The sequence below is a fragment of the Ammospiza nelsoni genome, chromosome 18, assembly GCF_027579445.1.
Source record: "Ammospiza nelsoni isolate bAmmNel1 chromosome 18, bAmmNel1.pri, whole genome shotgun sequence".
Classification (NCBI taxonomy): domain Eukaryota; kingdom Metazoa; phylum Chordata; class Aves; order Passeriformes; family Passerellidae; genus Ammospiza; species Ammospiza nelsoni.
Window position 1 is genome coordinate 5,535,458 of NC_080650.1, and position 19,779 is coordinate 5,555,236.

The 19,779-nt window shown below is 48.3% G+C and overlaps 1 protein-coding gene across 5 annotated transcripts in view; it reads left to right on the forward strand.

Annotated features, from left to right (window-relative positions):
• Window positions 1–19,779, forward strand: part of ULK1 (unc-51 like autophagy activating kinase 1) — a 75,018-nt gene that overhangs the window by 50,453 nt on the left and 4,786 nt on the right. For 2 of the 5 annotated variants that reach the window (XM_059484973.1, XM_059484974.1), the window contains exons 15-27: window positions 486–546; window positions 838–927; window positions 4,802–4,927; window positions 8,559–8,710; window positions 8,850–8,972; window positions 9,530–9,613; window positions 10,183–10,445; window positions 10,999–11,183; window positions 11,977–12,092; window positions 12,598–12,741; window positions 15,204–15,391; window positions 17,981–18,159; window positions 18,284–18,402. In XM_059484973.1, coding sequence (XP_059340956.1) covers window positions 486–546; window positions 838–927; window positions 4,802–4,927; window positions 8,559–8,710; window positions 8,850–8,972; window positions 9,530–9,613; window positions 10,183–10,445; window positions 10,999–11,183; window positions 11,977–12,092; window positions 12,598–12,741; window positions 15,204–15,391; window positions 17,981–18,159; window positions 18,284–18,402 — 1,830 coding nt within the window. The remainder of the gene's footprint in view (window positions 1–485; window positions 547–837; window positions 928–4,801; window positions 4,928–8,558; window positions 8,711–8,849; window positions 8,973–9,529; window positions 9,614–10,182; window positions 10,446–10,998; window positions 11,184–11,976; window positions 12,093–12,597; window positions 12,742–15,203; window positions 15,392–17,980; window positions 18,160–18,283; window positions 18,403–19,779) is intronic. The other 3 variants (XM_059484975.1, XM_059484976.1, XM_059484977.1) reach the window with 2 other exon arrangements.

The following is a 19,779-nucleotide window of genomic DNA, read 5'->3' on the forward strand; positions in this document are numbered from 1 at the left end:
AGGAGGAGCTTGTGTTTTCCCTGGAATCAGTGGTGGGACCAGTACACACTTGCCTGGTGCTGGTCATGTTCCCAGTTCAGATGTTTGTTGTGTATCCAGCTGCCAGCTCATCTGGCTGCCCTGGATTTTTGCCAGGGAGGACAGGGATGTTCCAGAGCTCTGTGAGGATCTTGTACCACTTGTACACAGCAGCCATGACTTGGACCTGTTGCCTCAAATGATTGTCAGGATTGTCAAGCCCCCTTCCAAGAGGACTTGCTTTCAACAAAATTTTCCAAAAGTTCAGGGTGTAAGGATTAGCAGCATCCACCATGAACTCCAGCTTCAGCCCACGTGTGGTTTGCAAAACACTGACTTGAGGAACAACTCAGCAGGGCTTGGAGGAGCAGGAAATTCTACACAAAATCTCAATTGCTATGAATGTATAAAGGTTTTTAAGAAAATTATCTTTAATTAATCTCTTTCTGCACTTCCTTGTTCCTCAGGTGATTTAGCTGCTGAGGCTGCAGGAGGGAAACCAATCCAGGACAGCCTGATGTACAGTGGGTAAGATCACCAAGGAGCTGAAATTGTCCAACCATGGAGCCTGCTGGGTGTTTGGGACTGTGGGGTTCTGGTGGATGGGAGGGAAGATGTTCCTGAGTTATCAGCCTTTTTCTGATGTGTGTCACCTGCCTGGTTCTGACCATTTTCAGTTGTGGTGGGAGCAGGGTGACAGTGCCCAGAGCTCCCACTGAGGAGGTGCTGGGCAGACTCAGCTCTGCTGCTGTGCTTTGTGGGAGGGAAACAGGGCTGGTTCCCAGGCTCTGGCAGCTGAGTTCTTTCTGTTTCCCTCAGGAGTTCCCTGGTGACTTCAGCAGGCTTGGAAAGCCAGGGGAGGACACCATCTCCATCACCCCCTTACAGCAGTTCTCCAAGCCCATCTGGGTAAGAAAAACTGGTGGTGTCTGTGCAACACTGAATAATCCAACTCCCATTGACTTCCAGGGGGGATTTTACTGCTGTTGGTGTGCTGGGCAAGATCCACATCTCTCCTCGTAATTAATGGGTAACAAGAAACACCCAGGAGAACCTTGGGCAATGATCACTCCCAACTACTGAGCCTGTCTCTCCCTCTTCTGGCTCTCAGGAGGGGCTAGGAGGGAGCACAGGAGAGCTGGAATTACCTCTGTTCCCTGAGGGGCAGCGATTGTTCTCAGCAGAAGGTAAATGTTCTCTGCTGGCACGTTCCCCCAGTGCCCAGCCCTCAGAGGTGGGCAGAATTCCAGCTAAAGACCCTTGTTTCTAATTCTAATTTACTGGACAAATGTGGGGGAGTGTTGCTCATCTCCCCTTGCTCTTGAAGGACAGATGAGGTCCTGCTTAGTTGGTTTTGGCTTGTTGAAAAGCTCCTTGTGCTGTGGCTCTAGAAAAAAGTAATGCTGATACTGGACCTTGTTTACTAATGGGGGATGCAGGAGTAGGAGGAGCATGTGCAAACAGGCATGGTCATGGGGTTCATTCCAACTAAACCAGTTGCTCTAAACTCAGTTTTGGCCTTTAGAAGTGTTGTAGGTGACGGCTGCCCACACGTAGCAGTACCAGCTGCCCAGAGGGGCCAGACACTTTTGTGTTCTGAAGGTGTTAATGGTCTTTGGAAGGTGATCCCCTTGACTCTGGGCCCTGAAGCTTTAGGGTATGTGCTTAGCTTGCAGGGAACTGTTTGTGTTGCTTCCCATCTTGTTCTTGCCTGCTGGGGAAGCAGGACAGCTTTCATCTTCTGTCCTGTCAATATGGCACCTGTCGGGGGAGGATGGCTTAAGGGGATTTCACACTGGGAGATGGATGACCCTAAAATCTTTTTTAAGAAGAAAATATAGTTCCAGGCTTTGTGTTGAACACATTTGTCATGAACAGAGCCCAGAAAATGACAAAACATAGCCTCAAAGCATACAAATTTAACAGAGAATAATATAGCTCAGAGCCTGGCTGACGTGATCAGATTAATTGGCAAGCGTGTACCACAGTGTGGAGTTTAATTGCATGAGGCTTCTTATGCCATGGCCTGCTAAGCTTTTTAACAGCTTACTCCTCAACTGATTCCTTTGCATTCTGGGGATCAGTCTCTATTAAAGGATGTGGCCTTGCTTCTGGGCACCAGTGAGGAGAAATTCAGGGAAGTTGACCACAAATGCTGCCCACTTCTCACTGTTCACCAAACTGGCCTCTTCATTTTCTAGTGGACCCCAGGGTGCCAGTCAGTGCCAGAGGCTTTGATCTAAACATGTTTCCACTCTCACTGTCTTTCCTGCTCCTTCCCAGCAGCTTCTGTGGAGCAGATGCCAAACTCTCTAGTGCTACTTCCCACTTTTCTGTCTGCCTTGAAGTAACTGAAAAGCTCCTTTCTGTGCTGGTTGGGATGGGGGTAAGGCATCAGTAACGAAAGATTGGAGCACTCTGAGTCCAGAGGACAAAGCTTGCTCTTTGCTCTGTCCCCTGGGAGCGCTCAGGGCTGGTGCCACCCAGCTGTGCCCTCACTGGGTTTCAGTGCCCTTCCCTGCAGATGGCACCAGACCTGTTGGTTCAGCACTTGGCTCCACTGGTTCAGAGCACTCCTGGTTGTCCCTCTGCCTGCTCACTTGGAAGCAGCATTCTCCCTTCCCTGTGTGGCTCCAGGCTAGCAAGCAGTGCTGGCTGCAGTCCATCTGGGACAGAAAGCAAGGGCTGTCTCAGAGTGGCCAGCAGTGGGTTTTCCACAGGATGTCATGGTACACTGACAACTCTCCTTCTCTTAATTAAGAGATTAAGAACTGGGCAGAATTAAAACATGTCAATAATTGATCCCTTTTTTTTAAATTATTTTTTTAACATTTCCTTGAAGATGCTTAGTAAGTCTAATGAAAGGTAATTCCTTGCATGTACCCCACAGCACTAGATTTAATACCATTTTCAAAGAGCTTTTAATTACTGCCTAGTAGTTAAAGTCCCTGTTCCAGCTTTATCTCTTGGGCTTTGCAGGTTTATGGTCAATTGCATTCTTTAGGGCTTGGGGCCATTTAGCAGGTTTAGTGTATGTCACCTCATCTGGATAATTTCCTTTGCAACTTGCACCATGTGAAGGAAATAAGGATTTGATATAACTCTTGTGGAGAGGGAGAATCCTTTTACCCAAGAATTTTTCTGATAAAAAATTTTGACCAGATAGAAAAGATAGCATTTGAAATGCATGTTCAAAATGAGCACAAGGTTTCACATGAACCTTCAGATTTCTTGCTAAAGCTTTGTTTTGTTTATGTCTGTCACAATACCATGTTTTATACTCATGGAAGGCAGACGCATCAAAGCCTCACCTTTTTGCTGAGCTACTGGAAACCTTGAATGCCTTTTTTTTTGTGTGTGTCAGTGAAGAATCAAGGCATCCATGCTGCCTTTTAGAGACAAATAGGAAATTAAGAATCCCTTTTCTTGGTGGAAGAAATAAGAGCACACAAGGAAGAATATATGGAACTTTAAAAAGTTGAGAGAGGAATGAAAAGATCAGAATAATTTGATCATTCAACCTTGAGGAAAGATCTCTTCCAGTTATTTGGCTCTCCTGTGATTGAGAAGTGTCTTCACATGCACTGTGTAGAGATCTGCAGACACTTTACTGCAGTTCACCTTTGTTCAGTGCTATCACCATAAACCACAGAATGCTATGATCTTCCTCAAAACAGAAATTCTGATAATGGGATACTTTGAACTACCAAATAAGTCACAAACCCTTTTTTCTTCCCCTGAATACACGTGTGTTCTTGCTGAATTAAGTATATCCTTTCATGTAATGTAAAATATTTCCATTCTAAGTGCTAGACCACAAGGGGTCAGGGGCAGACCCAGGTGTGTTCCTTGCTTGACAACGAGGGAGACTGCAGAATTACCTTACCTTCATTACCAATAAGATCTTCCTGTAATTGTCCAACATCCCTGCAATTGGTGTTGGCAGTTGTAAATAGCTTTGCCATGGCAATTAATCCTGGAATTCTGGGGCCTTTGGGAAAAGACTTTAGGCAGCTACTTAGTTAAATGTGGTATTTGCATGGGTTTTGTACAGCATGGTTTGTGTGTGACCTGGTGGACAGGCCAAGAGTAACCTGGGGGAACAGGAATCAGACATGAGCCAATTCACCTGCTTGGATGGAAGGAGCCTGAAACTTGCAGAATGGACTTGTCCCATGTTGTGTGTGTGGTATTCCATCTTGCCCTTGATGGGTATAGAGATACCAGCTCCTGTCCCTCAGATTTATTTTCTCCTGAGGTGCCTTCTCCACCCTGTATTTAACTTGCCAATATTCTGAGCTCTGCATTCCCCTCGTGGTGTGAGGCTTCCATGGGGCTGCAGCACTGCCTGTGCATGAGTCAGGCACAGGCAGCTCTTGTCAGCAAAGGCTGTGCTGGTGTCCTTTGGGAGCCAGGGATGTTTAGCCCCTGCTCAGCCCTGTCTGCTTGGCTGTGGATTTGAGCTCTTGGAAACTGGGCCAGCCATGGCCTGAAATAGCAGGGCTCTGGTTTTCCTGGAGGGAGTGGTGTGCTTGGGTGAGGCTTGAACATCAGGCTGTGGGTGGGAATGGTGCTGGAGGAAAGGTGCCTGTTTTCAGGAGATGTGTGGTGCCATTTCCCTTTGATATGACTTTGAACCACCTCCTGCTGCAAACCCACAGCCCCAGAGCAGCCCAGGGGACGCTCCCTGCCTGCAGTTGCTTCACGAAGATAAAATCTCCAATTAGCTGGTGGAAGGCCCAGCCCTTACAGGAGGTTGTCTCTGTGTGTCTCCTTCCCACAGGCGGCCAGGGCAGTTCTCCAGCAGCAAGTACGGCCACTCGGTGCCCATCCCTGTCCCCACACAGATCCACAACTACCGGCGCATCGAGCAGAACCTGCAGTCCCCCAACCCTTACTCCTCTCCCCGGTAAGTGCTGGGGCTGGGACCAGGGGCTCTGGACACAAACTGCTTTGCACTGTGCTTTCTGTACCTCTGTGAATACCCCTGTGTGCTGGGCTCTCCCCCTCACAGAGTCACAGAATGATGAGGTTGGAAGAGACCTCTAAGATCATGCCCTAACACCTCAACTAGATTATAGCACCAAGTGCCTTGTCCAGTCTTTTTTTAAACACATCCGGAGATGGTGATTCTGCCACCTCCCTGGGAAGAGCATTCCAGTACTTTATTATTCTTTTGGTGAAAAATTTCTTCCTAATATCCAACCTGTACCTTCCCTGATGTACTTTGAGACTGTCTCCTCTGGTTCTGTCAGAGACCGACCCCCACCTGTCTGCAGCCTCCCTTCAGGAATTGTAGAGAGCAATAAGGTCACCTCTAAGCCTCCTCTTCTCCAGGCTAAACAACCCCAGCTCCTTCAAACATTCCTCACCATAGGGGTGTGTTTTGGGGTGTTTTTTGTGGTGGTGTTGATTTGTTAGCACTGTCGATTTTGCCTGTGTACTTTTATATAAGAAAGCTCCTGTCAGCTCAGAGTGAAGGCTGAGCCACTTTGAGTCTGACAGCTTTTCCCATGCCAACTATGGATTGGGTGTCCAAGTGTCCAGGCAGTGAGACCCATCCATCTGGCAGATGCCTTTATAAAAGGAAAATTTGAGATAAACAACTAAAATGGATGGGGCTACAGAACCTACCTGACTTCACCTTAATTGGTTCCTGTAGCCAGTCATGCCATAGATGATGTGTTGTGCACGAGTTGCATTTTAATGTGGTTGTGCAGCCAGGACTGAGTAAATCATGAGCAATTTAAGCCCGTGAGGCAGAGCATGTTTTCTGAAGGCTGTCAGGAAGACCCTGCTGCCAAGTCTGCAGCAGACAGCTGACCTGAGTGCAGAGGTCATGCCTGGTACATCCAAGACATGCAGGGCTTCTATCTCTTCTCACATGTGATTGTTGGCTGGCAGCAGCAGCCCAGGTCATGGACTAATGGGAAAGAGACCAACACAGGATCTTAAGGAGCTTGTGCAACAGGGGCACTCAAATAGAAGTGTCTAGGAGGTGTCATGTCCTTTCTAGGATGAGTTGTGTTGGTGTCTGGATTAGTTAAAGTTTATATTTCGAAAGTAGGGTAATACCTACATCAGCCTGAGTTTGGCTTCAGCCAGCCTAATTCAGGATGAGGCTTATTTGAAGTGGACCCAGAAGCAGAGACACGAAATGCTGATACTGATCAAGGATAGGGATTAGCAGAAGGCTTGGTCTGTGCCACTGTAACTTTAATACTGCTTTATGTTACCTTTTTAAGTGTGTGGCAGGTTTTGTGGTAAACTGTCCTGTTTCCTAGGTGCCTTATGTTTTTGACAGCAAAACTTGTGGACACTCGGTTTTGAACCTCACAAGAGTCTTGATTATCCCTGTGAGGTATCAAGAGAGAGCTCTGGAGAAGGTGCTGTGCCAGCCCCAGAGCTGAGGCTCACAGCCCACAGCCAGGGAGCAAAGTGCCATGTTCTGCTCCTTTTAGTCAGCTCTGTGCAATGCTGAGAGTGGCATGTCCCTGCACAGGAACTCGAGGAATGGCCCCATCAGGGTGACTCACAGGCTGCTTTTAGCATCTTCTCAGCAGCTCTGGCGTCATGTTTTTCTGCCCCAGGAAGCCATACTTATCTCTGGCCATCACTTCCTCTAATCAGCAGGTTCAGGAGACACCCTTCAGGAATGGCAGGAGAAAACTCCACCAGGCATTTTGTGATGCCACTTTTCCATCAGGTGGATCAAACAGGCCATTGGTGCTGAGTAGTGTTTGCTGTGTCATTTGATGGCAAACCTTGACGTGCACTCTGGTGGCTGAGAAATGTCCCCCTGTCACCTGGCTGGCTGCTGTGTGACAGCTGTGGTTGTGCACAGATGTGTGGCTTGCTGAGGTGCTGGTTAGGTGTGTGTGCCTCTGGCCACATCACCTGGTGGTTTTCTTCTACAAGCTCCTGATAGATAAATTTCAGCCTTCTGCATGGCTTATGGTCTGGAAAATTAAAAACATGGCAGGGCAATGCTTTCTGCCACTGAATATCCAGGTATCTTCTTACCTTTCTCTTTGGAAATTCATTTTGCTTCAGGGCCAGACACTTGATGAATATTAGCCTCTGAATCTGGAGCAACCTGAAGAGAAGTGATTTTTAGGTTAAAATTTTCAAGTATTTCCTTTTTTCCAAGCATGTGATTATAGCATGGATTTCCTTGGGTGCAGAATGTGGTAACACATTGAGTAGGGGCAGGGGGGTTGGCAGATCAGCTACTCAGCTATCTCAACTGCTGAAATAGATGTATTTTTCAAAATGTATTTATTTTCTGAATTGTGGCATGAAGTGAAATATACACCTAGAAGTGTTGTTGATTAGATTTACTGACAGTTCATCAGGATGGTTCTGCCAGTCCTGGCACTGCTGAAACCCACATCCTTTGTTCCTTCTGTTCAGATACATGAGGGCAGTTAAATGCAGCATCCCTGGCAGAGGAGGCAGGATACCTCACTGACAGCATCTTTCAGGGGCTCAAGCAAGGAGGGTTTTTTTCAGCATTGATTCCTGTCCAGAAAACACCTACTGGTTGACACTAATGTTCTTGTAACAAGAGAAAAAATGTTTTAAAATTGAGAATAGAATGAAGGACTTGATGAAAAGACTGTTCTCATGCAGAGAAGTGAAATGGGAATCTTGGTGAAGGAGCCTGCAGAGACAGAATGGCATTGCAATTTAGGTTGTGTGTTCTTAGTGATGGTGAAAAGATTAACATATTGAGAAATAATTAATTGATATGCAGTAATCCTGTCTCTCTCCAGACTGATTGTGTGGATGTACTCACTTTCCCACTAGTTTCCTCTTCTGTTTCATTTTAGCACTGGCTAATACTCAAGGTTCCTGCATGTGTGGGCTTTACAAATTAATTTTAACTCCCTAAGTTGGGCCTTTACAATGAGTTGAAGGTGTTTAGGCAGGCAGTACTGACTGTCCAGCCCAAAACCCCAAATTGCTCTGGGTAGCTGTGAAGTGTTTCAGATCTGACAGCCGCACATTGTTGTGTTTTGCTCTGTAGCCCCTGACTGGAGTCCAGGCTCTGCTGGAGAGCAGTGCCTTGGCACACTTTACCTCAGCACTGAGCACAGAGCTTTCAGCCTAAAGGCTGCTCTGACTGAAGGGCAAGGGGCTCAGCACAGGAGACACTTGAATAAAGCCCTCTCAGGGCACTGTGGACACACTGCCTACAATCAACATCTTGGACATGGCAAGATAGGAACTGTCTTGTTCAGGATTGATGTAGATACTGCAAGCATCTGAGATGTCTCTGAAAAATTACTGTCCTATTTACAGCTAAGCTAACCTGGATTGTTCTTTTAATTTATTTGAATTGACACTCTTTTGAACAAGGATTATCACCTTAATCTATTTTGGTGTAGTCCTAGAACAGTGGGATTTTGATCCAGGATAAACAGTCACGAAGCTCTGCTTTTGTGGGAGTAACTGTGTGTGTGTTGTGTGATGCTTTTCTCCTTCCTTCTCTGCCTGGCCTCTGGAGTGACCCATGTGCTGCTCTTGTCTCCTCTAAGGTCTGGTACGGTGCGGAGGTCCAGCAGTACGAGTCCTCTTGGCTTTCCCAAAACTGGTGCTTCCCCTCCTTATCCTGGAGAGCATGGATCCATGCCCAGCACCAAAAAGCTCTCCTTTGGTGGTGCCAAGCCCTTTATGCCATCACCACAAGGTAAGATGGCAGCTGGCACGTTGCTGTCCCAATAAAATCATTTGCCTCTTTCCTGTAAAGAGGGGGGTTTTGACCACCTGTAGCTGACAGGTAGTGGAGAGTTCAGATTGTTGTGTTCCCCTGTGGTTCTTCTCCACAGATGATTTGACAAGTGTTTTGACCTCAGTAAAATGGAGAGAAAAATACCTGTTAGCCCCAGGAGAGGCAAGCTTTGCTTTGGTGCCTGCATCAAACATTTTGCTGCCCTCAGAAGAGGGCATCTGTAAGTGCAAAGTATCTTTTTACTGGCTTGGGTTGGGGTGAGAACAAATGTAAGCCGATTATTGTCAAAGCAAACTTCTGACCAGCTTTGAAAGGGCTTGAACTTCCAGACTGAAAAGTTTTGGCTGAATATCTGGTAGCCTGATCTAGATGCTGACAAGCAATTCGAGTGGAAAGGGACAAGAGAAACCCTAAGTGCAATGGATGCAATTTCCTATTTTCTGTAAAAGAACAGGCTGATTTAATGAGCTGTTCTATATCCCTGGTGTCTTTGATCCTCTATTTATTAGTGTCTGCTTATGGGGAAATACAGAATATTCATATTCTATTCCTCTGAACTAATAGCACTGCAAGGCTAAAACTTGCTGAACTAATACCAGGCAGAGTTTTTTTTAACCTCCTTTTACAGGAGTTGATGATCTTTTCACCACACAGCTAGGACTGAGAAGATGAAAGAGATAACTGGCATCTTTCTATGAACAGGTGGTGCATAGTGCTGTTCTTGCCTATAAAAACTTAATACTGAATTAATTTCTTTTCTGTTTAATTCCCTCACAGTTGGAACAATCCCAGAGCAGCCCAGCCAGACTGTTATCCCATCTTCTCTTGGAGCAGAAGTGAGAAGCCGAGTTCCTGCTGCCGGTGCGTCGGTCCTTGCCTTCCTTCCTTATTGCCATGGATAACCCAGAACTGTATTCTCAGGGCATTCTAGGTTGGGTTGGGTGCTTCAGCAGCTTCTCTGGATGTTAGGCCAGCCAGGATCTCTGTGTGCTGGTGGGACTTGGGGTTGTTCCATTCACATCCTGTCAGCCAGCATCTTCCAGTGTTGACAGACTGAGGGTCACAAAAGCTCAAATTTGGGACTTGGAAGCCAATGGATTGAGTGAAGGGAAAACATCTCAAAACCTCTAACACCTCCTCTGCCAAGAGGCCTGTTTAATGTGTAGTTTCCTTGCTGCTGAGCTCTGACAGTCAGGGTTTGTGTCTCTGAATGGCAATGAAAGAAAGAAGCTGCACTTTTATTTCCCTGTTGTTCATATTTCATCTTCCCACAGACTCAAAAATGACCAGGCCTGGCAGAGCTGTGGCCCTGCTCAGTACCATGCTTAGCCCTAGAAGGTTTTGATCTGTTTGAGCTGTAGATCCTGAGACCAGGCTGTGTCTGTGTTAGGAGCAGGCAGTGATGTAGTTTGTCACTCTGTGCCCTCCAGGTTCCTTGGCACCCGAACAGTCTCCTCGAGGGATGGGCTCCCGGCTCCACAGTGCTCCCAACCTGTCAGATTTGCATTCCTGCAGGCAGAAGATAACCAAGCAGCACTCTGACCCTCTTGTTGCTCACTTTGGTCACACCCCAGTCAGCCAGCCTCTGCAGATCCACGGCCTGCAGCACTGCCGGCAGCTCCGCTCCTCACCCAAGCTCTCCGAGTTCATGCAGAGAAGCCCTTTGCCAACAATCATGGGCTCCCCTACAAAGGTGTGCCAGGAGTCTGCTCTTGAGCCTCTCACAGCTTGGTCTTCTGGGTGATCTGGGGATGAGCTGCTGCAGGAGCAGATAAGTCTGACCTGGATTTATCAGCACTTGTGAGGGCTGTGCAGTGATCTGTGTGAAATGGGGTGGTGCCCTGCTTCCCCTGGGCAGCAGCACTCAGCAGCTCAGCAGAGCCAGGCTTGGAGCAGGCAGGGGAAGGAGCTGCCCCAATGGCCAGAGTGAATGGCTGGTGGGGACACAGTGACCAGCTGTGACACAAGTGTGTGTCCGGCAGGAATCCCCAGCAGTGACAGCCCTGTGCCACATGGGGAGCAGGCACTGTGACAGCATTTCCTCTGCTTGCAAAATTCTCAGCAGTTTGTTGTCCTTTCATTTTAGCCTTTCTGGGATTAGGGACAAGTAACTGTTCAGGGTGGGATTTCTACTCTTATTTCAGGCAGGTTGTTAAAAATTTTAATTTTGATAAACAAATGGGGATGAAGAGGAGCCTTCCTCCTTCATTTTATATACAGATCTCTGTTCTTTTTATTCTTCTTAGGCTGTGTCCCCATTTGAGTTTCCCAAAACCCCAAGTTCCCAGAATCTCCTCACCCTGTTGGCCCACCAGGGGGTCATGATGACTCCAACCCGGAACAAGACCTTGCCAGATCTGAAGGAGATGGGTCATTTCCACTGCCAGCAAACTGGGCTGGGGTTGAGGCCTGTGGAAGAGATCAAGGGCAGGTGAGCTGCTCTCTGCTTCATACAGTGGTGCTTCACTCCTCAGTGCAGGACAGATGGGGCAAATTTCAAACCCCAGCTGATGCTGCAGTTGTAGTGAGGCATCTGTAAACATTATGTAGTTACCTGCTAGCCCCTTTGGATTGCAAACAGGTATGGTGCAGACTTTAAAAGTCTTCCTCTAAAGGGACAGACCATGGCCTGTATTTTTTAAAATGAAAGATTGTCTTCAGCTTCGCACCATGTTTAGTGTTCAGAGTTTGATCAAGTGAGGATGCAGGACTTTGTTTCCAGACAAGCAATTGCTCTCTGTGGGGCCTCTCATGGAGGAGAAGCTGTTCTGGGTGTCTCCTCCATCAAACAGTGGCACAGATCTTCAGAAGAGAGATCTGTTGGAAAGCCACGTGCTGGCTGTCATGAGCACTGCAGGATAGAAAGTCACTCAGGTGCTGCTGTGAAGTTTTTCTTACATCCTTCTCTGCACACACTGCAGCTTTCCCCAGTGTTCTGGAAGAGTCCTCTGATACTAATTTAAATTCTTTTCAACAAAAACAAATTGTGTTGTATTAACATAGTAAGGACTTGCGTTGTTGTAGTCAATCATGATAGTTTTGTGCTTTCTATAAGTAGCAGGAGGTGCTTCAGACGCTCTGTTGAAAGAGCGGTTTTTTCAACTCCAGACTGTTTGCTGTGTAGTGTTAAGTGGCTGTGGAGCAGGAATAGCACAAAGAAGTGAAGTTAGCTGACACCTTGCACCTGTTGACTTTCAGCATCACATTGTCTGTACTCTTTTTAGATCTCTGAGCACGGGCAGGCTCACTGACCTGCTCCTCAAGGCAGCCTTTGGGGCACAGATCTCAGAAGCTGGCAGCAGCGACAGCCTGAACAACGAGAAGCCAATGGAGATTGCAGGTAGGTGGGGAGGCCAGGCAGGTCTGGCAGGATGTCCTGGGCTGGGTTTGCCTGCACCCCTCCTGCTTTGGGAGGCTGCTCTGCCGGTGGCTCTTGGCTCGGGACGCACCGTGTGTGAGGAGTGCAGTGGTGTTTGCTTTTCCCTGCTCTGTGGGCTGTGTGTGCTGTGTATCTGCTGCCTAGTGGTGTGATTTTTGTAGGCAGGGCTTCCTCTTGTGGCCCCTTGTGAGTGTGATAACCTGTGGCAGCGGTGGCTCGGTGCCAGGCGGCTCGGTGTGAATGACTCTGCAGGGTGGGTGTTCTGGGCGTGCAGGCAGGCAGCGAGGAGGGAGAGCAGCTGCAGCAGCGGCTGGCACTGCCCCGTGGTGCTGGGGGTGCCCCAGTGCCCGTGCTGGTGCCCGCTGTGTGCCAGGAGAGTCCGCAGGAACGCACCCGCTGGGCGGGGCACGGTGCTCTGCGGAACCTTCCTGTAATGCCGGTCTGCACCTTTCAACTGTCTCCCCAGCTCCCTCAGGTGCTTACGGAGGGACCCTGCACTCTGGTGCCCGGGCTGGGGGCTCTGCCAGCCCATCCCCAGTGATTTTTACTGTCGGATCCCCTCCCAGTGGAACAACCCCCCCACAGACCACGAGGACCAGGATGTTTTCAGGTAAAGGGCCGATACCTACCTGCCTGTTCCAGTGGGAATGCCTGCGGGCAGAGAGATGTGCTGTGCTCCTTGCTGCAGGGCACTGGTGATGGCAGAAGGCTGCTCAGAGCAATCTGTAAGAGCTCAGCTGGTCCCAGCACCTTTGAGGTTCTAGTGCTGGCTCCTGCCAACCCCAGTTGTTACTGCTGTTTGCACTGGCATTAGTGCCAGAGTGGTTTTCCAGTACTGTAAGAGACAGGCAAACTTTTACTTCATTGCTCTCTGCTTCAGGAGTAGTGCTGCAGCTGTTCACAGAACCACTGTTGCTGAGAGGTGAACAAATGTAAAGATTGTGTTGTGTTCTGACTGTTCTCTCTGTGGGTTTTGGATGAGCTATAAAAGATGAGTGTGACTATCTGTGCCCAAAAATTTCAGTGCACAAGGACTGTTGGGAAAGGGCCAGGAGGGCTCTGTGTGCAAAACTGTTCAAAGGTGTTATTTATGCTCTGAGCTGCTTAGGAGAAGATGGGGAGATGCACTCCTGCTTGGCAGATGCTCCTTGGAAGGCACCAGTGCTCTTGCCTCACCAGCCAGCAGCTGAAGCTGTGGGGATTGGCCCTTTTGGGATAGAGTGTCTGGGAGCTGGAGTCTCTGTTCAGTTTAAGAAAATGTTCGGGCACATTTTGATTTGCATATTTGGCTTGTTTAGCTTTTTGTATTGCCTGTTCCTCATCTGAATGACTTGTCCTCAATTACTGCAGGGAAAGTTTGGATGTGACCATGAACAAGCTGCTTGACTGGATGGGGTACATGTGGGCTTGGTTCCTGTGTATAGCTTGCATTTCCATCCTAACTAAAACCACTCATGTCTTTGATTGCCTGGCAGATTGGAACCACAATTCTTTCTTTGTCTCATTTCTTTGGAGAGTGAGCTTTAGGACTCTTAAAAACTGTGTGAGGGGCCTGTAGCACAGTGGGGTTACTGTCCTGGCTACAGCCTCCAGTTCCTGTTGCAATGTGATGGATGGAGGATTCAGAGTTCCTGTGTTGCTTTTCAGGGATAATAGCAATCTGGAAGCAGATCCAAGCACCAGATTTTAGCAGGTTGATCCTCAGGTGCTCAGGGATGTCAGATGGGAGGGCTGTAATAGGAGTTTGAAAGTGAACCTGCAGCACACACAGAGTGTCAGGTCAGGGTGACCAAAGCAATGTTGCAGGACAAGCTTTGTTTATTAGACCTGTGCAGGAACTCCTCATATTATAATTAATGCAGACAGTTAATGGTGGAAAGGGGAGACTTGAAAGCTGAAACTTTTCACCCCAAGTGCTTGCACAAGCCATGAGTAAGGACAGTACTGAAGGCAGAGCCTTTCTGTGAATCATCCCAACAACTTCTGCAAACAGCCTCTTGGAATTACAGGGCACCCAGAATGTGATGTTGTAGGTCCTCTCTTCTCCTGTCTCTGAGGGAACTGGAAATACTCTGCCTGTCTTTGATGATCCTCTTGGCTTTGAAGCATTGCTGCCAACATTGAAAGAGCTTTTGGGAGGAAAAGAGGCTGTGCCTCTCTGCAGATCAGTTGTGTATTATTATATTGCTGAACCCTTAGAAGGCAGGGTAGGGCAGTGAATTAAACCTGTAGTTAGAAGAGAAACATCTTCCTCCAAAGGACCAGTGAGAATGGAGAATACCACCTGGGTAGAATTAGCAGATTGTTGGAGCTGGCATTGGCATCCCCCATCAGACAGAGTGTTTCCCTCTGTGGCAGTGTGCCAGGGGTGGGAAAGCCTCTGGAAGTGATGAAAGCATTGTGAGACAAAATATGCTGTGTGCTCCTAGGGTGGATTCAGTGGTCAAGAAGGGGAAAAGCTGATGGTGAGGAATTGTCTGATGGACACCACACCTATAGGGTCTCCAGAACCCTGGGGTTAGGGTCTTGACTCAGCTGGTCACTCATTCTCTGCCCAGCCTCTTATTTATAAAGAGGGGAAAACAAAAGTGCAGGGCATTAATGGAAAACTCTCCTGGCTTGCATACAGAATGTTCTAGAGCCATCACTTATCAGAGTGCTCATTCAGTGACAGTAATAGCAAAAAGGCAGGGAGCCAGGGTTCAAACTGTGCTGCTCCATGGTGGGGAAGTTGGCTTTGACAGTGTATGATAAAGATCAGCCCAAGATATTGTGGCAAGATTCAAAAAAAGGGTTTAGCCAAAAAAAGGGTAAAGAATTTCTTCTGAATTGTCTCTGTAAATGGTCATCATTCTTAAATCTGCCTGAGCTTGTCAGCTGGTCTGAGTCACTGAGTGGGGAGTGGTTGTTCTGCATCCAGAGTCCTTGCATCTTCCTCACAAGTACCTCTTGCTGGCTGCTGTCAGATCCACGATCCTGAATCCTACAGAATTCTCTCTTCTGCATGAGAAATGTCTGCCTGACCTGCTGTTAATACCTCCAGTTAATTCCTTTGTCTGTTTTTCTTCACAGTGGGCTCTTCCAGCTCTCTCAGTTCTGGAGGCTCCTTCAGTGGGAGGCACTTGGCAGTGGGAGCTGCTGGGGAGGCCCTGGAGGGCCCCTCGAGTCTCCGGTACACTTTTGCTGATCCCATCACTGCCAACCTGGAAGGTGCTGTCACATTTGAGGCACCAGAGCTGCCTGAAGAGACCCTCATGGAGGTGGGTATGGTATATCCCAGGGGCAAAGGACAGGGGAATAAAAGTAAAGCTTTTATTAAATCCATGCATTGCTTCCAGAGGTGGAGCAAACAATACAGCAAGTTCCAAGACAGCAAGGCCAGTGAAATGTTCAGAAAGCTCAGGGTATATTTAGCACAAAGCCCTTTAGTCCATGTAACAGCCTGTGAGTGGGGTTAAAATTCCCCGTTCCCCAAAGCTGAAATTGCAGCTTGGAAGATCAGTTATCCAGTTTTGCATTAAGGGCCTCTGAAGCCAACCTGCCTGCTCTGGGGCTCTCCTTTTTTCAAAGGCTCAGCATTAGTCCTGGCTGACTGAGAACATGAGTAGCTCGGTGTGTCAGGTGCCTGCCTGCTGCACCTGGGGAGTCAGCAGTGATCTGGTCTCTGCTGAAAGGATCTGCAAACAAAGTAAACCTGACACTTCTGTTCCTGCTGGGGGAGGGGGGTACACTGTGTTCTGCACCAGAAGAGCTGAACCAGATTGTGGAGCTGAAAGGCTGCCAGGCTCCCCTTCTCTGCAGGCTGAGGCAGAGCAAATGCTGTTATAGCTGGGATATATTTGAAATGTAGGTCAGGCTGCCCATTTGCACTGGAGGTGGGAGGCAGATTCAGTCACGCTTTTGGCTCTGCTTGTGATACCTCCTTGGGCTGTCTGGGACTGGAGAAGGCTCTTTGTGTCTGACACTTGCTGGTGTTGCTGAAAACCCCAAGATACCAAGAGAGATATGCACACATTGTTTTAAGGATGTGGGTTTGCTCTTCTGCTTCAGATTTTGTTAAGCTCATTTTTTCTGTCAGTTCTGCATTGGATTGCATTTGTTGGCTTCATTACCTCTGAAGCCACAGGGCAAAGGCTTCCAGCCATGATGTGATCACAATGGCAGTCAGTTTAACTGAGCATCCTACCTGGGTGAGGTGACAGAAGTTTGGGGCCCTGCCAGCTGCCACCACTTCAGATGCTAGTCTGAAGAGAAGTGTCCTAAGGAAGTATCAGTTGATCTTGGAATAGCACTCAGCTTCTCTGGCTGTAATGACTCATTTGGCTTCAGTTGTTGTTTCTGCTGAGCACAGTAATCTATTTGCATGTCACAAAACCTTTACAACAGATTTCAAGACCCTTTTGTGCTCTGTAGAGTTGGCTAGAATGCATACCTGGCAGATTTTCTGGTTTCTGCTCATCTTTCAGGGCACTGAAGTCTCACTGTTTAGTGCCCTTGTTTATCTTGAGCAGCACTGTTGCATTTGGATGGGTGGTTCTTCTGTCTTTTGTGAAAGTGTCTTTAGGTGCAGACAAGGCATACTGGAGGCTGGGGCTTAGTTTCTTTTGCAGTGCTCTAAAACACAATACAGAGATGGCTACAGAAGATTTCTGATGGCAAATGAGGCCATAAATGCCAGCACAGTTAACAGAAGCTGACTGTAGGCAGAGGAAGGACTGCCTGTGGTTTAGAGATAAGAGTGTGAACCTGCAAGATCTCAGCAGTTTCCTGCTCTGCCACAAACTTCTTGTATGACTTGATAATTACTTAATCTTCAAGTTCCTCCTCTGCTTTTAAAGAAAATTGAGGAAGATGGAGATAACACTTCCTCACCATACTGGACTGTCCAGGTAGCAAGGTGGTGGGAGGGAGAGATTTATGTTCCAGATAGTCAAAGCTGCCTGAGCAGCCCAGTGCCTGAGCCAGTGAAGGAAAGAAAGCAGCTCTCAGATCTTGAGCATGGGGACTTCCTGGTAAATTCATGTAGGAAACATCCTTACCCCCTTTGAGAGAACTGAGCCAGTGACTCTTTGAAGACCAGGTTACCCACTTCTCAACAGAGAGTAAACAATGAAGTTGGCATCTGACCCAGGCAGCAATTCACTTTGCAGACCCACAGGCATTCAGATTTTCCACAAATACTAACTTCGTAGAAGTGGCTGCAGTGACTTAAGCAATGCAGCTTCCCAGAAATGGGATAATCCCCTTTGATCTGTAACAGCAGAGGAAAAACTGCTCTGAAATGACCACAGCACTTGGTGTGAGCACTTCCCTCACCAGCTGGGCAGGAGTTGCAGATAGAAGGTTGTCCTTGCTGTCTCCTCAAAGAACCTCACCCAAGGCTCGCTGCACTGAGCTGGGAAGGGATGAAGGCGGGGATGTAGGGCTGGGGACACTTCACTGGCAGTTTTTTATGGTGTAGGAGGTTTTCACTCTCATGAAATCCACATTGGCATTGCTGTAGTGGGAACAAGAGCCAGGCTTATGGTGCAGATGGTCTCTCCCCCTTCCTGGCTGACTTCTGAAAATCCCACAGAGCTGGGATGCTCCTTGGGATGGGAGCTTGTAATTTTAGAGTAAGCCTCACCAGCCTCTCCAGGGAGCTGTCTAGAAGTTTCTAGCCTGGGATGGTTGTTTGCTGCTGTTACTGTGCAAGAGGAACCGGTGCAGGCTCCAGGCTGAGCTTGGCCCAGAGCAGAGCTGCAAGGGGCTCTGGGGGTGAGGTGTTGTTTCTATAGCTGGGGTGGGTTGCTGGCACAGCTCAGGTGAGCTCAGGTTGCCTGTAACCCTCCCTGGCATCCCTCCAACAGCAGGAGCACACGGACATCCTGCGCAGCCTGCGCTTCACGCTGGCCTTCGTGCACTACGTGATGGAGATCGCTGCTCTCAAGGGCAGCTCCAGTGACATGGGCAGCTCGGTGACATCTGAGTACCAGCTCCAGGAGAGCGTGGTGGCCGACCAGATCAGCCTCCTGAGCCGGGAGTGGAGGTAAGGACTGGCAGAGCTGCTCCTCTCCCAGGGGTTCTGCCTCCCGCCCCACACATCCTCATGTGCCCGCAGTCCTTGGGGACACGGAGCTGCTGTCACACTGCTCTGTCTGCTTTCCTTGCAGCTATGCAGAGCAGCTCGTGCTGTACCTGAAAGTGGCAGAACTTCTGTCCTCAGGGCTGCAGATGGCCATAGAGCAGATCAAGGCTGGCAAGCTCTGCCTCTCCTCCACCGTCAAGCAAGGTAAGGGGCTGCTGCACTCATGGGGCAAAAGACTCACCTGGAATGGCACTTATAAAAGTGTCACAGACAGTATGGAGGGGGTGGAGTGAGTGTGAACCCCACCAGGGTGGTGGGAGCTCGTTTGTGATTGTCCCCTTGTGCAGCTGGATCTTTATTCACATGAGAATGTTCCTCTCTTCACACTGACCTTATGGCTCAGAGCTATTGTCATGCTCCTGTGAGACTCTTCAGCACTCATTGTAAGGGGGGATGTATCTTATCTGATTCCTTGTATATCTCTGTCTTAGGTGCTGATGTGTACTTGATGTAAGCCCAGCTTAATTACACAGTGCATGTCCTAGGAAGTGCTTACTCAGCAAATAGGGACTTGTCCTGGCAGTGATGATTTTTCAAGTGAAACAAAAACACAGGAAGTGGAGTACTGGTAATGCCAGAGTCACTTCTTCACTGGTGTTGCATCTTTACATTTGCATCTGATTGGCTGTGGTGAGAGCTGGCTGTGAGTCAGTGATAAGAAAAAAATAATTTTTGAACTCCCATTGTAATATTACTGAGGGAGCTTTTGGAAGTACTTGAAATACTTGACCCACCAGCCACCTACCCTGAGAGCTTTGTCTTTGCAAAGTGCTGCCTTGGGATGGGCTGTAAAAAATGGAAGTTAAATATGAATTGCACACATATGTTGTAGCAGGCAGTGTGGAGCAATATACACCAGATTTAGCTACACATCTTCCACAAGTTCAGGCTAACAGAAAAGTTGTCATAACCCAAATAAATCACTTCTTTTCAGAGCAGATTGCAGCTTCTAGATTTGTAGTGTTGTTTCTCCTTCAGTGTGTGGGAATTGGGCAAGGCTGGCTTGTCTTTGTTTCATGCAGCATGGGGATTTTCAAATGTGTGTGTAGGAGTTAGTACTCATCAGATGTTGGTGGGAGTTTGTGTTCAGTACTCTGTGTAGATCCAGCCATGTAGCTAGGGAGACTCAGCCTGTGGCATCCCTTGCAGTTGTGGATTGTTATTTAATCACTCAGAGCCATATCTGATTCCTGATTCCTTATTCCTTAACCTGCCTGCATGAGCTGCTGTGCTTCAGGAGAGGAGGTGGCCCTTCACAGCCACCTGTGTCCTTCCTCAGTGGGACAGCAGGGATTCCCTTGCTTAGCCAGTGCTGCTGATCCACACTCCAGGAGCTCCCACGTGTGAGCCGTGCACCCCTCACAGCACCCATGGAGCAGCAGAAGCTCTGGCTCTGCTGCTGGTGTGTGACACATCCTGTGCAGAGCAAAGTGCTCCTGCCTGTGACTGCTGGGGGAAACAAAAATACACCCAGCCTCAGGTGAACCACACTTGTGTAGGAGTTGCCATGTGCAGGTTTAT